At 43.4% G+C, this 17,632-nt stretch overlaps 2 protein-coding genes across 4 annotated transcripts in view; one reads left to right on the top strand and one right to left on the bottom strand.

Moving 5' to 3' along the window:
- Positions 1 to 17,632, top strand: part of LOC127526518 (uncharacterized) — a 499,994-nt gene that overhangs the window by 427,468 nt on the left and 54,894 nt on the right. The window lies entirely within an intron of this gene.
- The window catches only part of LOC114645667 (1-aminocyclopropane-1-carboxylate synthase-like protein 1), a 201,453-nt gene that overhangs the window by 102,731 nt on the left and 81,090 nt on the right, over positions 1 to 17,632 (bottom strand). For all 3 annotated transcript variants that reach the window (XM_028793495.2, XM_028793494.2, XM_051923617.1), the window contains exon 7: positions 9,418 to 9,515. In XM_028793495.2, coding sequence (XP_028649328.1) covers positions 9,418 to 9,515 — 98 coding nt within the window. The remainder of the gene's footprint in view (positions 1 to 9,417; positions 9,516 to 17,632) is intronic.

The raw sequence follows: 17,632 nt of genomic DNA on the forward strand, positions 1-17,632 counted from the left end.
TTCAGATCACTACACTGGCTTCCTGAAATCGTGTTAAGTTCAAATCCTTGATCAGTGGGTTGGCATCTTTATATATGGAGACAGTTGTGTGGTCCTGTGCTCCTTCTCAACCACTCAGGTCTTCTGTTGAGCGGTGTCTGGTGATGCCACCTCTGCGTGGTATCATATCAAAGTCCAGACTCTTTTCATGTGTAGCTCCTGTCTGGTGGAATGAGCTGCCCACCTCCATTCGAAACTCTGACTCCCTCAATGTGTTCAAGAAGCGTTTTTCTTGTTTGGTGAATTACGGTCTATTAAGTTTTGGAAATCTGGAAATTGTAACTTGCTGAGATTTTGTTCTGAGCTCCTCACTTGCGATGATTAGTTTTGTCCTATTGTCCTGTAACACTTGTTCCCAAACAGCCCCCCCACCGACTGATGTTAACTGGATTATGTTGACCTCTTTTGTAAGTCACTTTGGATAAAAGCGTCGGCTTGTGTTAAAGTGAGGTGGGTGGCTGATTGGCGTCTTTTAAATAAATAATCGCCAGATTCGCGTCTTCAGGTGGAGGCATGGTAATGTGGCGAGAGTCGTTCCTGTTCGAAGTCGCCCTGCACTTATTGCACAGGTACAGGATCGCCCGAGACCCTAACTGACGCCGGGAGCTGCTGATTGCCACAGCTCTACCACGTCCCTGTTTTAAAAGGGAAGCGTGGGTGCAAGGAAAGAAGAGGACAGAGGTCAAAGGGAGAAAGAGAGAGGAGAAGGCAGGAGGTGGAAGGAGCCGGTGCAAGAGCACAGGCAGTGGTGTGGAGAGCCCCTGGAAAGGAGCGGATGGCCCACACCAGGGGGCTGCTGTAGCGGGATCGTTCCAGCTGAGCAACTTGGGGGAACTGGAGTGGCCAGGTGGCTGCAGAAGCCCAGGAAGGCAGCGGGAGTCCAAGGATTGGACTGAGAGCCACATTGTTTGCACCATGGCCTTTGGAGACCAGAGCCTAGGTCCGAAGAGGGAGCCTTACCATAGCCATGGGATGGCAGTGACCAGGGGCCTCATGTATAAATGGTGCGTACGTACAAAAATGTTGCGTACTAACGTTTCCACGCTCAAATCGCGATATATAAAACCTAAACTTGGCGTAAAGCCATGCACATTTTCATGGTAGCTCCAACCCTGACGTACGCAAGTTCTCCGCTCGGATTTGTAAACTGGCGGCACCCAGCGTCAAAGCAGTGCTACTGTTCCTGTGTGGTTTCCCTTTCTTTTTTAGATCCACATCCCTGATGCGGCTTTATCATATACACTGAAATTAACCGCATATTGTTTATTAGTTTAAGGCATCTGATTGTAATTAACCTGTAACAATATAATGGTCCACAGAATGGCCAAACTATTCCAAATACCATAGCTGCTTTAGCGTTACTCTCACTACACCTTCTTTTTCTTCTTTCAGCTGCTCCCATTAGGTGTTGCCACAGCGGATCATTTTTTTCCTTATTACTCTCACTGCACCACTCGGAGTATTTATATCACTGTATCTGAGTGTGAATCACAGCTGTACAGCAGCTGATCAGAAAGAGAATTATCGGGATACAGCATCAAGCACATGTTGCCTCAGCCATGCTGCCTATTTGAACTACTCTCATACAACAAACGCTTCAGAGCCTTTCCTGTACGGACCTCGCAGTTCAGAAACAGTTTCATCCCAAGAACTCTAAACGCACTCAATCAGTCCATCAAGTGCTCCTTGTAGAACTATTTGTAGTTATAAGTACAATGACCTCACTGTAAACTTACGATACACACAACCTGAGCCACTTTATAAAGCACGTATTTACATATGATGATGATATCATTTTTAAGATGAAATGCAGCAAAATATGTTTATTATATTATACAGATAAAACTTTAACTTCATTTAAATAATCTGTATTGTTAATAATTAAACATGTGAGGACACGGTGGCGCAGCTCTAGCAAGGATCTGGAGCTCCGTTCACGGATTGTTCCTGCCTCGTGCTGTATTCTTGCTGGTGCTGACGCGACACTGGAAGGAGAGATGGATAGAATAATTAAACACGTACTATGAAGATATTTCGATGTTCCTTAAAAGTTTTGAAGAATCAGAGTTCTAAGCTTACAGATGGTTTAACGTCTATTATAGAGCTGATGGTGTGGTGATTGGGTATTTGGAGAAAGAAAAGGAAGGACAGGAATTGGGGGTTAGTATATTTGAAAGAGACAGTACTTCTGTAATAAAGTATTTCATCGAAGGTCGCACATGGCGCAGCAAGCATCTTGCGTGAGACATGAACAATCACTACACCACCGTGTTCCCATGTTTAATAACACGCTTTAACTCCTGTCATCATGAAAATGATATCCCGTATACATCACAGTATTTTAATTTTTCAGAGAGCTGTAATACAGTATCACGAATGTAATGGATTCTGTGTACTGTCGAAGGAAGAGAAAGCCCGGAAGCACATAGTGATTCACACACATAGAGCACATAGAAGATCAAATGCAAAACAAAGCATTTAACATGCTAGTTTAGTTACAATGGGATTGAGAAACTAGTAAATCAAACAATTTTAAGATGATGCTTATGATGTTCTATTTTAATGACAAAATAAACTACGTGTTTAAAATGGAAATTCCAAGATTAAAGTTGACATTTCGCACTTTTTTCTCACTGTGTCCGTATTTTTTTTTTCTCTATGCCCTAATAAGCTTTCATATGACACTCAGAAGGTGGGCTACGAATCGCCTTTTCACGGCGACTTTCATATATGACAACTTCTTTTTTATTTCAGGCACTCTGCAACTTTGTGAACTTGAGTTTCTCTGATACGCTATGTCACTCGATCAACTTCCCAACTTCCTTTTGTTGATTATACCATTGTTTAAACCAACAAATAGTACGTTTTTCTTTGCCTCCACTTGGTATTCGCTGAAATTTTCTATTTTCCCCCGTGCTTTTGCCATTGTCTTTTTACAGAAGGCTGAGCTTAAGGGCTATTTATATTGATTTGCATATTCAAAGAGGCTTAATTCTGGGAGGAGTTAGGTTGGGACAGAAGGCGCGTGCACGTGCGTTACTTTTCATGCTGACCAGGATTTATGTAGCGGAAGAACGTGGAAGTTGGCGAATGCACAGATTTATGCATCTGGATTTTTTTGTGTGTACGAACATTTCTGCTTTTGTACTTACGCCATGTTAAAGTGTGAATTCTACACATGGCATTATGCATGAGGCCCCTGGACCTGTGGAAGGTCAGCTGTGTCTGTCAGTAGGACGACTCCTCTGCTGAAAGGCTTGTATTGGATAAACAGAGGAGCCGCCAGTTAAAAGACCAATGCACTGGGCTTTTAGAAAAGGACAGTGTAGGAGGCATATGGGATGGACAGGCATCCCAGCAGGAAGTCGGGAAGATCCCTTACCCGGACGGGAGGCCCCAAGGATACAGAAAGGCATCCTGCCCAAGATAAGGAAGAAAGTCACACATGAACAAGGCTTTATTATACACCCTGACTTTCCACAGTCTGGCTAATATCTTTAATGAATGCGTGTGATATATTTAGTCTTGCTGTACCGTGCCACCCTGAAGGGGGCTCATGTGAGCCCAACAGGTACTCATTGCTGCTGTTCTTCTACACAGAGGCGCAAATAAGTTTGTGATATCAGAAAGTTAAGTGCACTGTAGCGGACCGTTTACTTTTATTTTTTGTTCCAACTGACTGCCAAAATGGAAGATTAAGATTTTTAAAACTAAAGGAAAAGAAGGAAGACTTTTACAAGAAAGTGACGGAGATTTTTGTGGAGAAGGATAAGCACATGGACTTCATTTACAAATAAAGGTAAGACCATAAACGGTTTTCAATTTTGAAAAAAATGGGATCAGACTAAGAAGAAAAAACAATCCAATATTTAAAAACTAAATTTAGGCCTTAAATAAAATATTCTTTTGTTTTTCTTGTTATCCTTTTGTTGGACAGTTCTATATTAAAATTGATTAATGCATCAGAATTAAAAGCTTTTAAAAACAACCAAATATTTAAATTAAGGTCAAAATTGAAATCTGGTTTTTTTTGTACACCACTCTATACTTTCATTTGTATTGAATGAGTATGAATTGTGGAATTGCAACGGCAAATTTAGAAAATATGGAGGGAAGGAGCAAATGCGCGCTCTCCGCTCTCTTTCGCCGCTATAAATGTAACGTTCTTTCTTACCTGTGTGTGTGTAAAGATTGTTGATGAGATATGAAACATAACCCATAGTCGATGTGCATGCTACCAAATGAATAGTGAATAAGCTACTCTTTTGGGTTCATATATTTGTAAATCCAACTCTGAAGGAGTCACCAGCCATGAACCTCACCGCAGGTCACTGCGTCAATGAAGGCTACACTGACTAAGCAAGATATGCAACGGTCATTAAAGAAAAACATGATTACCTACATGTTGAGCAACAGCCATGAATCAACTTTCAGTTTGCTGAGCACCCTGGGACTGTAAATTGAGTTCAGGGGTTCCGGAAATGACGAATTATTGAATGAATGAATAGCAAAATGAACTTGATGGCTTAGAGGAGAGAAATGGACATCAGAAGATCATGAAAAACGGAACTGAATTAGGTGATAATCTTGAAAGATCAGAATAAATAATCAAATATTTATTTATGACGATTCTTACTGAAATTTTCCATATACCTGAATAGAAGGAATGCCTTTTAATTCATTCAGCTGACGAGATTGGACCATGGGGGCGGCACGGTAGCGCAGTGCTTCTCCCTTGCAGTAAGAAAACCGAGGTTCACATCTTGAGTCCTCCCTGCATGGAGTTTGCGTGTTCTCCCTGTGTCTGTGTTGGTTTCCTCCCGGTGTTCCAGTTTCCTCCCACAGTCCAAAGACATGCAGGTGACGTGAACTGGCGATCCTAAATTGGCCATGTGTGCTCTGCGATGGACTGGTGCCCTGTCCAGGGTTTGCTCCTGCCTTGTGTCCTATGCCACCTGGGACAGGCTCCAGCAGACCTCCGTGACTCTGTTGAGGACTACGTGGGTTAGAAAATGATTGACTGACAGATTGGATTTTATGGATTATTTATTTATTTATTTATAGATTTGCTGCACTGCACTTTTTGGACACTTTGTTTGAGAAGGTTTTTAATGAAAGCACTTAACACCGTTACACCTACTCCTTGATGAAAGTGTGTGTGTGTCCCCATTTGCCCGTCTCATCTCAGTCCATGACTATCAATGGTTCGGGTCCAAGAGGCTCCCAAAAGTGGCTGGGAGCATGGAGCTCACCCGGACCGACAGATGTGGATGTAGCCGTGGGCTAAGTGTGTTCAGGAAACTGATGTATAGGTCTCAATTCCCGGATAACTGGGGTCAGGAAAGGAATCCAGCTTTAAAAATTATGTCGAACCCTATACAACCCCACATAGCAGTGGGAAAAGATGAAGAGGAAGAAAAGAAAATGATGAAAATGGCTAATTATTCCATTCATCCATCTATCCATCCATCCTCTTCTGCTTATCCGAGGTCGGGTCGTGGGGGCAGCAGCTTGAGCAGAGACCACCACTATCTAAGAACACCACTACAGGGAAAGAGAAGCCTATTATAGAAAATTGTACTCTTAAAATTGGTAATCTCTATGTATTAGAAAAGTATTATAAGCACATGAAAAAAGCAGACACTATATTTTACTAAGCATTAAGATGTACGAGGGTGGCACGGTGGCGTAGTGGTAGCGCTGCTGCCTCTCAGTTAGGATGGATAAGATGTAAGAGAATTAAAAATATTTTTGCCTACATATTTTTTTATTTTTCTGTATGAGCTAGAAACCACCAAATTGTATTAATTTTAATTTTAATATTCATCCATCCATCCATCCATTGTCTCCCGCTTATCCGAGGTCGGGTCGCGGGGGCAGCAGCTTGAGCAGAGATGCCCAGACTTCCCTCTCCCCGGCCACTTCTTCTAGCTCTTCCGGGAGAATCCCAAGGCGTTCCCAGGCCAGTCGAGAGACATAGTCCCTCCAGCGTGTCCCGGGTCTTCCCCGGGGCCTCCTCCCGGTTAGACGTGCCCGGAACACCTCACCAGGGAGGCGTCCAGGAGGCATCCTGATCAGATGCTCGAGCCACCTCATCTGACTCCTCTCGATGCGGAGGAGCAGCGGCTCTAATCTGAGCCCCTCCCGGATGACTGAGCTTCTCACCCTATCTTTAAGGGAGAGCCCAGACACCCTGCGGAGGAAACCCATTTCAGCCGCTTGTATTCGCGATCTCGTTCTTTCGGTCACTACCCATAGCTCATGACCATAGGTGAGGGTAGGAACATAGATCGACTGGTAAATTGAGAGCTTCGCCTTGCGGCTCAGCTCCTTTTTCACCACGACAGACCGATGCAGCGCCCCGCATTACTGCGGATGCCGCACCGATCCGCCTGTCGATCTCACGATCCATTCTTCCCTCACTCGTGAACAAGACCCAAGATACTTGAACTCCTCCACTTGGGGCAGGATCTCACTACCAACCCTGAGAGGGCACTCCACCCTTTTCCGGCTGAGGACCATGGTCTCGGATTTGGAGGTGCTGATTCTCATCCCAGCCGCTTCACACTCGGCTGCGAACCGATCCAGAGAGAGCTGAAGATCACGGCCTGATGAAGCAAACAGGACAACATCATCTGCAAAAAGCAGTGACCCAATCCTGAGCCCACCAAACCGGACCCCCTCAACGCCCTGGCTGCGCCTAGAAATTCTGTCCATAAAAGTTATGAACAGAATCAATGACAAAGGGCAGCCCTGGCGGAGTCCAACTCTCACTGGAAATGGGTTCGACTTACTGCCGGCAATGCGGACCAAGCTCTGGCACCGATCGTACAGGGACCGAACAGCCCTTATCAGGGGGGCCGGTTCCCCATACTCTTGGAGTACCCCCCACAGGATTCCCCGAGGGACACGGTCGAATGCCTTTTCCAAGTCCACAAAACACATGTAGACTGGTTGGGCAAACTCCCATGCACCCTCCAGGACCCTGCTAAGGGTTGTGGCACGCGGCTGGGGGTGGTACCCAGCCGGGACGCCCAGAAGGACAGGAGGAGGGCTCATGCCTCCTCCGGACCGCCAGGGAGCGTCCTCATGCCTGGAGGACTTGGGACCTCAGCACTTCCGCCACACTAGGAAGGGCTGGGGGGAAGAAGGAAAGAGAGACACCCGGAGTGCTTCCGGAAAGACAGCCGGCACGTCCGCCACACAGGGGCGTGTCAAGGAAAGATTGCCGGGAACCACCTGGAGCACATCCAGGTGACTATAAATGGGGCCGCCTCCCTCCTATCAATGAGCTGGAGTCGGGAGCAGGAGCAGGACGAAGCTCCTGGAGAGAGAATAGAGGTGGCCCAGGGACAAGGCGAGAAAAGGCCCAGGAGAAGGGAGACTGGGGCTAGAGCACTGTGAGTTGTGCGGGACTGTGATTAAACTTGAGTTGTGTGGACGACAATAAAAGGTTTTTGCATAAAGATGCAGTGTCGGTCTGATGGTGTCCGGGCAAGTCTCACAGGGTATAGAGCTGGTCCACTGTTCCGCGACCAGGACAAAAACCACATTGTTCCTCCTGAATCCGATGCTCGACTATCCGACAGACCCTCCTCTCCAGGACCCCTGAATAGACTTTTCCAGGGAGGCTGAGGAGTGTGATCCCTCTGTAGTTGGAACACACCCTCCGATCCCCCTTCTTAAAGAGGGGGACCACCACCCCGGTCTGCCAATCCAGAGGCACTGTCCCTTATGTCCATGCGATGTTGCAGAGGCGTGTCAACCAAGACAGTCCTACAACATCCAGAGCCTTGAGGAACTCCGGGCGTATCTCATCCACCCCCGGGGCCCTGCCACCAAGGAGTTTTTTGACCACCTCGGTGACCTCAGTCCCAGAGATGGGGGAGCCCACCTCTGAGTCCCCAGGCTCTGCTTCCTCATTGGAAGGCATGTTAGTGGGATTGAGGAGGTCTTCGAAGTACTCCCCCCACCGACCCACAACGTCCCGAGGCGAGGTCAGCAGCGCACCATCCCCACCATATACAGTGTTGACACTGCACTGCTTCCCCCTCCTGAGACACCGGACGGTGGACCAGAATCTCCTCGAAGCCGTCTGAAAGTCATTCTCCATGGCCTCCCCAAACTCCTCCCACGCCCGAGTTTTTGCCTCAGCAACTACCAAAGCCACATTCCGCTTGGCCTGCCGGTACCTATCAGCTGCCTCCAGGGTCCCACAGGACAAAAGGGTCCTGTAGGACTCCTTCTTCAGCTTGACGGCATCCTTCACTGCCGGTGTCCACCAATGGGTTCGGGGATTGCCGCCACGACAGGCACCGACCACCTTACGGCCACAGCTCCGGTCAGCTGCCTCAACAATAGAGGCACGGAACATGGCCCATTCGGACTCAATGTCCCCCACCTCCCTTGGGATGTGGTCGAAGTTCTGCCGGAGGTGGGAGTTGAAGCTACTTCTGACAGGGGGCTCTGCCAGACGTTCCCAGCAGACCCTCACAACACGTTTGGGCCTACCAGGCCTGACCGACATCCTCCCCCACCATCGAAGTCAACTCACCACCAGGTGGTGATCAGTTGACAGCTCCGCCCCTCTCTTCACCCGAGTGTCCAAGACATGTGGCCGCAAGTACGACGACACGACCACAAAGTCGATCATCGAACTGAGGCCTAGGGTGTCCTGGTGCCAAGTGCACATATGAACACCCCTATGCTTGAACATGGTGTTCGTTATGGACAATCCGTGATTTTAATATTAATTAATTTTAATATAAATAAAAATTTTAATAATATTAAATTATATTTAAAAATTATTAAAATATTTAAAACATATTAAATTATTATTAAAATTATTATTAATTTAAATAAATATTAAATAAAAAATTATTTTAAAAATTGCTAATAAACATTTTAATTTTAATATTCATTTTATTTTATTAAGCCAAAGGTTAGACGTGCAGGAGAGGAGAAAGATGGGCCTCTCGCTTAGAGTGAACTATTTGGCTGTAAATAATGGTAGCAAGCAAGAATAGCCCTTATCAAACAGATAAGATAGACAGAGTGGGGTCTGACACCCCCTTAACTAAGAATTATTGGTGGGATCAATTAGAGGCGGGACTAGAGCAATGGAATATTAGGAGTCAGGTGACTTGCGTAAAAAGAATTGTAATAAATGCATAAGTTTCTTTTAGTTGTTTGCTCATTATTCCACCTGAGACGAGTCTGCATGCACGCCATACAATAAAGCTTAATTCTGCTGTCTGTTCTGAAGTCTCTGAGTGCCTTCTTTGGGGCTGAGGGTGCCCCTGTCGTGTCAGCCTGCTTCAACACTATAAACCAACAATTTGTTGTAAAATTTGTTTGAATTCCACTCCATGCACATACCTCACTCGTAAGATGAGCGTAGACCAACTTGACATTGTTGTACAGAATAAAGTGCTTTTTAATCATCCCGTAGAAAGGAGTGGGAACAAGAACTGCATCTGAAAGAGGAAGGCGACACTCAGTTAACCTGGAATCTGACTGGCGCAGAGGAGAAACATCATTAGAAGGTAAGGAGGCTCTGGGTCCCATTTCTGTTTTAAGAATTACCTAATGAATGCTTAATAATGAATGCTTAATAATGAATGAATCACATTCTCAGCGGTACAAGAAAAACCCCACATAAGATAAACTGTACATCTCACCACAACATCTATTTTTAAATCCATTAGACCCAAAACCCCCTCATTTTGGACCAATTCAGTGCAGGAAATTACACTCTTCTGATAAAGTGTAAACCAATAAGCAAAAATGATCAGAAGGACCTGAAGTTGTGCATACCACATCAACCAACCTCAGGGGTTCACCCCATAACGGGATAAGTGACTCCTTTTCATCATTAACATCGGCTATTTTTAGGTTGTTGAACCATTCTTTTCCAGTGGTCTTAGCCCTCCCAGAAAATGACAAATTTCAATCACTGGCATGTGGGGTATCGTTTTAGACTATTTTAAGGTCAGTGATTATGAATATGATGTTATTTTTCATTTTTGACGCTTTGCTAAAGATCTAGCCCCCTTATCAACCTCAATTAGAGGGTGAAAAATCTCAAATTTCTGTGACAATCGAGAAAACACATAGCTGTCGCCTTGCGATCTATGCGTCTTATAACCATTCCACGTCTCATGGGAAACTAAATAATAAAATAAAAAAAATAATTTACAAAATGATAGAAATTCTACGCAATGTTCTGAGAATGAAAACATACAAGATGACTTAAAAAACTTGCTATACAGTACTATACATATGATCAGGTTTGAATACGTGCAATGGTCCATTTGGGCCAAACATGGTCGTAAGTTGACAAATACCTGTATTTAGACTTTAGACATTGAAATTGAAGCACACATTTTATTATTTCCAATGCAGTTTTTGACACAAGTGTTCTTGTTTATTATGCACAGTATGTTGTCACACACGTGCGCATGGGAGGCAGCTAAAGGCCTGGAAGGAAAGGAAATTCCACGCCTGACCAGGGGGTGGCGAGGTGCACTGATCCTTTCTCTTTTTCCACTGCTGACCCATTACGAGGAATTCCGCCTGGCCTCCATGATGCCATTTTCCAGTCATGAGCCTGGTGACATCACTTCCGGTTCCGGTCATAATCACCTCACTTCCTCTGCCGCACTTTAAAAGCCCACCATCTCAACCTCAACAGTTAGATCTGTTTTGGACTCCAATCTGCACATACTTTGTTACACACGTGCGCATGGGAGGCAGCTAAAGGGTCTAAATGAGAGTAATTTACACGCCAGACCAGGGGGTGGCGGAGTGCACTGACTTTTTAACTCATTTTCCTGCAGACCGTTCAGGGGAAATTCTGCCTGGCCTTGATGACGTCACTTCCGGTGTGGAACCTATAAACAAAGAGCCTTCCTGTTCCGGCCCTTTTGATGATGTCACGTCCGGGTCCGAGCCTATGGAAGAGGACCCTTCTGCTCCTGACCTGAATGACCTCACTTTCCTTACTGGCCTTTAAATCCCTAACTCATCAGTTCTGTTTTGGACTCCGTACTGAGCACATCAGTGTGAACAATTTATTCTTTTGCAGCCAGGAAATATTATACGGGTGACTGCCTCAAACCTTGTTATGACTCTTGCATCTGTTTTTTTTGTGACAACTTGTACACAAAAATCAATCATTTTTGCAGCCAGGATCAATTTTACGTGAGGCTGCTCCAAATCTTTTTTGGCTATTTTGTCTCATCTTTGATAATATCCACCTCATGAAGTTAATCGTTACATTTCTTATGACCACCCTGAATTAGGGCGACTTATCCTAATTCTGACTTTTTGTCTTTGTATTTTATTATTATTTTAATAATATTTTTAAATGTATGCCATTAAACATGTTTTTGTTTTCTTTATTCTGCTTTATTATTTCTTTGTGAATATTGTTTTGCTAGTTAATTATTTTGCATTTTTTTATTATGTTGATTATGCATTGTATTTATTAGTTCTTTATATTTGTTCCATGTCCATGTTCCATGTTGAGCCTTAGTGGAGTGGGACATTTTGCTATTTTGTTTTGACTATTTTCTCACTGCTTAACAATTTGCTTTTAAGTTTTTAGACTTGGTTTTATTAGATGATACTTGATGATTTACCTCTTGCTTCCATTTGCTTCTGTATTGTTGATGATTTTTTTCATTTCAATAAACTCTTTACCTATAAGGCACTCTGTTTTGTTATGGTGAGTTTTTTTACGGTTCCCCTCTCCTTTTTGAATTTTTCAGGCTCTCAAGCGCGAGCACTTAGGGAGACATCTTCAAGGCCCTGAAAAGTTAGGCAATACCTCCCTGACAAGAGTGGTGGCGCTGTTTCCTTTCCAACCCACAGTTCGGAAGCTCACCCGTCACATGACGACTGACCTTGTTTTCACTTACACAGCCCCGCCCCTTCTTCTTCAACACTATAAAGATGCAGAAGCCCCTGGAAGATGGTGTTCATTGAGGATCTGTGTTAAGTTTTAGCTGGGGTTCCACCCCTGGCTGATGTTCAAACTCCTTTTTTATTTCATATCTTCATATATATTTATATACTGTATATACATATAAATATATATATATATATATATATATATATATATATATATATATATACTGTATATACATATATATATATATATATATATATATATATATAATCCATCCATTATCCAACCCGCTATATCCTAACTACTGGGTCACGGGGGTCTGCTGGAGCCAATCCCACAATCCCAGCCAACACAGGGCACAAGGCAGGAAACAAACCCCGGGCAGGGCACCAGCCCACCACAGTATATACAGTGGTGTGAAAAACTATTTGCCCCCTTCCTGATTTCTTATTCTTTTGCATGTTTGTCACACAAAATGTTTCTGATCATCAAACACATTTAACCATTAGTCAAATGTAACACAAGTAAACACAAAATGCAGTTTTTAAATGATGGTGTTTATTATTTAGGGAGAAAAAAAATCCAAACCTACATGGCCCTGTGTGAAAAAGTAATTGCCCCCTTGTTAAAAAATAACCTAACTGTGGTGTATCACACCTGAGTTCAATTTCCGTAGCCACCCCCAGGCCTGATTACTGTCACACCTGTTTCAATCAAGAAATCACTTAAATAGGTGCTGCCTGACACAGAGAAGTAGACCAAAAGCACCTCAAAAGCTAGACATCATGCCAAGATCCAAAGAAATTCAGGAACAAATGAGAGCAGAAGTAATTGAGATCTATCAGTCTGGTAAAGGTTATAAAGCCATTTCTAAAGCTTTGGGACTCCAGCGAACCACAGTGAGAGCCATTATCCACAAATGGCAAAAACATGGAACAGTGGTGAACCTTCCCAGGAGTGGCCGGCCGACCAAAATTACCCCAAGAGCGCAGAGACAACTCATCCGAGAGGTCACAAAAGACCCCAGGACAACGTCTAAAGAACTGCAGGCCTCACTTGCCTCAATTAAGGTCAGTGTTCACGACTCCACCATAAGAAAGAGACTGGGCAAAAAACGGCCTGCATGGCAGATTTCCAAGACGCAAACCACTGTTAAGCAAAAAGAACATTAGGGCTCGTCTCAATGTTGCTAAGAAACATCTCAATGATTGCCAAGACTTTTGGGAAAATACCTTGTGGAGTGATGAGTCAAAAGTTGAACTTTTTGGAAGGCAAATGTCCCGTTACATCTGGCGTAAAAGGAACACAGCATTTCAGAAAAAGAACATCATACCAACAGTAAAATATGGTGGTGGTAGTGTGATGGTCTGGGGTTGTTTTGCTGCTTCAGGACCTGGAAGGCTTGCTGTGATAGATGGAACCATGAATTCTACTGTCTACCAAAAAATCCTGAAGGAGAATGTCCGGCCATCTGTTCGTCAACTCAAGCTGAAGCGATCTTGGGTGCTGCAACAGGACAATGACCCAAAACACACCAGCAAATCCACCTCTGAATGGCTGAAGAAAAACAAAATGAAGACTTTGGAGTGGCCTAGTCAAAGTCCTGACCTGAATCCAATTGAGATGCTATGGCATGACCTTAAAAAGGCGGTTCATGCTAGAAAACCTTCAAATAAAGTTAAATTACAACAATTTTGCAAAGATGAGTGGGCCAAAATTCCTCCAGAGCGCTGTAAAAGACTCATTGCAAGTTATCGCAAACGCTTGATTGCAGTTATTGCTGCTAAGGGTGGCCCAAGCAGTTATTAGGTTCAGGGGGCAATTACTTTTTCACACAGGGCCATGTAGGTTTGGATTTTTTTTTCTCCCTAAATAATAAAAACCACCATTTACAAACTGCATTTTGTGTTTACTTGTGTTATATTTGACTAATGGTTAAATGTGTTTGATGATCAGAAACATTTTGTGTGACAAACATGCAAAAGAATAAGAAATCAGGAAGGGGGCAAATAGTTTTTCACACCACTGTATACAGTATATATATATATATATATATATATATACTAGACAAAGAGCCCGTTTCGACAATGTAAGATGAAACGGGCGCGAGTTTGTGTCAGCAGTGTATGAAGAACAAATGATAAGTAACGAAGAAGTTGTTTCGTAATGATTGTAGTCCGCTTTACTCATTACTGTACAGGCTTGTACTGTTAGTTGATGAATTTTCCAGGCCTATAGTACACGGGAAACCTCACCCGGACTGGACACGGAAAGGATGGACAGATTGATAGCTCTTTCTCAATTCTGTGGGTGGTGGTGCATGGCCGTTCTTAATTGGCTGGAGCGATTTGTCTGGTTAATTCAGAAAATGAATGAGACTCCCGCCTGCTAAATAGTTACGCAACCCAACAGCGGTCAGCGTCCAACTTCTTAGGGAAACAAGTGGCTTTCAGCCACGTGAGATTGAGCATTAACAGGTCTGTGATGCCCTTGGATGTCCGGTGCTGCACGCACACTACACTGAATGGATCAACGTGTGTTTACCCGGCGTCAGGAGACGTGGGTAAGCCATTGAACCCCATTCGTGCTGGAGACCAGGGCTTGCAATTGTTCCCCACGAACGAGGAATTCCCAGTAAGAGCGGGTCATACGCTCGCACTGATTAAGTCCCTGCCCTTTGTACACACCCCCCCTTGCTACTACCTCTGTCGGGTGACTTCTTGGATTATATATAGAAAAGCAGCCAGAACCACAAAGAACAATGATAAGTCAACGTGGCTCAGAGGTGCATGTGGACTGTACAGAGACGAAAGCGACTCAGGTGAGGAGTTGATGGCGGGCACATGAGCAGGCAGTGCGTACTGAACGATGATTGTATGTTGGTTCGTAGTGTGCATTGTTGCAATGTTACTTTTCTTGGTGGTTTATTAAATTACGGATTTTTCAAATGTTCATTTTTTTCCCTGTGCTTAAAAATCATTAAAAAAGTGGCGTGATTGTGCGGTGTATGCTACGCCACGGGTTGGCTAGTATATAATTATTTCCATTATTCTGTGCTTTTTATTAGTTTTGTGTATTATTTAGTTTCTATCTGTTTGTCCTTCCACTGCAGGGAAAAACTTAATTTAGGGTCTGGAGATGAAGTGAGGTACAAAGTTTAAGCCAGAAACATCAACTAAGACTCAAAGTCAAAGTTGAAGGACAAATGGAAAGTTCAAAAGCTGTAAGAAAAAACAATAACAAAAATTTGCGCAAAAATGGTTGAGAGAATCCAAACACGGACACCTAAACAGTGCATTCATGTGACCATTTATGGGGTCGCCCTGCCCCAAGGAATTCTGCAACAGTCTATGAAAAAATCTGAACATGGCACAATGCATTGAATTCAAGATGCCATTGCTAAAGGATTGTAAAAATGCATGGCTTCCTCAGGAAATGATATAGAATAAAATATTTATCACAATCTAATTCCTTGTCTTCAGACACTCCTGATTAGTTGCCGAGATGCCCAAAAGGGTCTCCAATAAAGCCACAAAAATTAATGAAATGTACCAATCATAACAGTGTCTATGTTTTCTTTACTTTGGTTCCTCAGGAGGCAGGGCCACCTTTCCATTTCCATCAAGGGAATGCCCCGAGTTCTATAAAGTCTGAGAAAACAAGCAGGTCATTGAATGCACTTAGTGCTGTTGGGGATTTCATGTGATTATTACTGTGCTTTTGTGGATTCCAATGACATCAATATTTTAAAAATGGAACTATCACATTTTAGCCAGTCTCAATGCTGCTCTTAAGTGTAGTTTCATTTTTTTGTGATCTTTTTCTTATTCTTTCATTTTTTCCATTGTGTATATTCCATCCATCCATCTTCCTAATAGGCAAAGTGAAGGTTCTGAGGCTAGAGATCTGCGCCAGCAATCAAAAAGGTTGCCAGTTTGAATCCCATAAATGCCAGAAGTGACTCCACTCTGTTGGGCCCCTGAGTAAGGCAATTAACCTGCAATGGCTTCATCCTGGGTAGGACATTAATCTGCATCCAGCCTTGCAAGCAGGTCCTCCAATTTACAGGGAAAATTTGGGGGTTGGTGGCAGGATTGGCACTCCAGCCACCGTAAAAAACCTCACATTGTTCCAGTGTGGCGCTGATTTGTCACCCATTGCACAGCTACACTCGGGTACCAATCTGGGTGGTTTGTCGTGTGGTGGGTGTGACAGTGTGCTGTAATCTGTGCATGCTCCCACTCTCCTCCATCTTTCTAACCCACTTTTGCAGCATAGGGTTACAGTGCAACTGAAGCAATCAGAAGGGGGCAAGGCTGGAACAACACCTGGTTAGGTGCCAGTCCATCGCGAGGTTAACGCACAAACACAAAGACACCCTCACACACACACACAGGGCCAGTTTATCCATCCATTGTTTTCCAAACCCATTCATTCTGAAGCCTGTCCCATTCTGTGTACCTGTATCTCTGTAATTAATTGTTTGTATTTAACTTGGTATAATTAATTCTTGGCTACTGGTACTGGTTTTCCTCAGGATCAATAAAGTATCTATCTATCTATCTATCTATCTATCTATCTATCTATCTATCTATCTATCTATCTATCTATCTATCTATCTATCTATCTATCTATCTATCTATCTATCTATCTATCTATCTATCTATCTATCTATCTATCTATCTATCTATCAAAATGAAAAAGCGGAGCCTTAGGGTGCCAGCAGGCAGTCGTCGTTACAAGACCAAATGGCAATGTATCAAAGTTTTCCGAGTGTGACAGTTTAGTCACAGTAAAAAGAAAGACTGAATTAGTGTAAGCTGCCCAACTTTGGGGTGTTCATAAGAAATGTAATAATTTACTTCACAACAAGAACAGTTGCATTAATTATTTGAAATAATAAAATGTGTGCTTCAGTTAGAAAGTTTAAAGTTGAAATATTCTCGATTGTAATAGAAATTTGTCATTTTTCAGCCTCCAATAGTGGTTGTCCTCATGGACTCAATCAAGGTATGTGATAACCCGCCAGGGTGAGAGGGGTCTCTGTCAGTAACATTCGCTTCTCCTTCTTTTCCCGCAGCACCAAGAAACCACCCAGTGAGGGCACTTAGCCCCGCCCCTTCCAGTTCATGTGATATACGAAGCCCGGCTGCACAGAAGGAAGCTTCTTTTGCACTCAGAGACACCCTGTAGGACGGAGTTCCAGTGATTGACTACTTATTCCGTGGCAAAGAGCTGAATACTTTTGTCGTTTTGCCTGAGAGGCTACTTACAGTGACACCAACATTAGAAACCACCTATTAGATTTAATTATAACTTACAAAGTCGAAATTCAAAATTTAAATATCACTCCATTAAATGAAGTTATTTGCGATCACTACTTAATTACATTTGATTTAGTCCTGCCCTTGTCAACACACTCCCAGATTAAAACAAAGACAGTGCGACATCAACTCTGCTTCAAAATTTATAGATACTTTGAGTAAGTCGAGTGTAATTGTGGAAAACCATTTAGATCAGTTAACATCAAATGTAAACACAGAAAACAATTTAGATCAGCTAACATCACAATATAATGCGACCTTGAGAGATGCTCTGGACACATTGGCTCCCCTTAAAACAAAAGTGATCAAAGCACATAGAAACTCTCCCTGGTTTAATGAAAACACTCAAGCTCTTAAA

This window comes from Erpetoichthys calabaricus, chromosome 2, assembly GCF_900747795.2.
Source record: "Erpetoichthys calabaricus chromosome 2, fErpCal1.3, whole genome shotgun sequence".
In the NCBI taxonomy this organism is placed as follows: domain Eukaryota; kingdom Metazoa; phylum Chordata; class Cladistia; order Polypteriformes; family Polypteridae; genus Erpetoichthys; species Erpetoichthys calabaricus.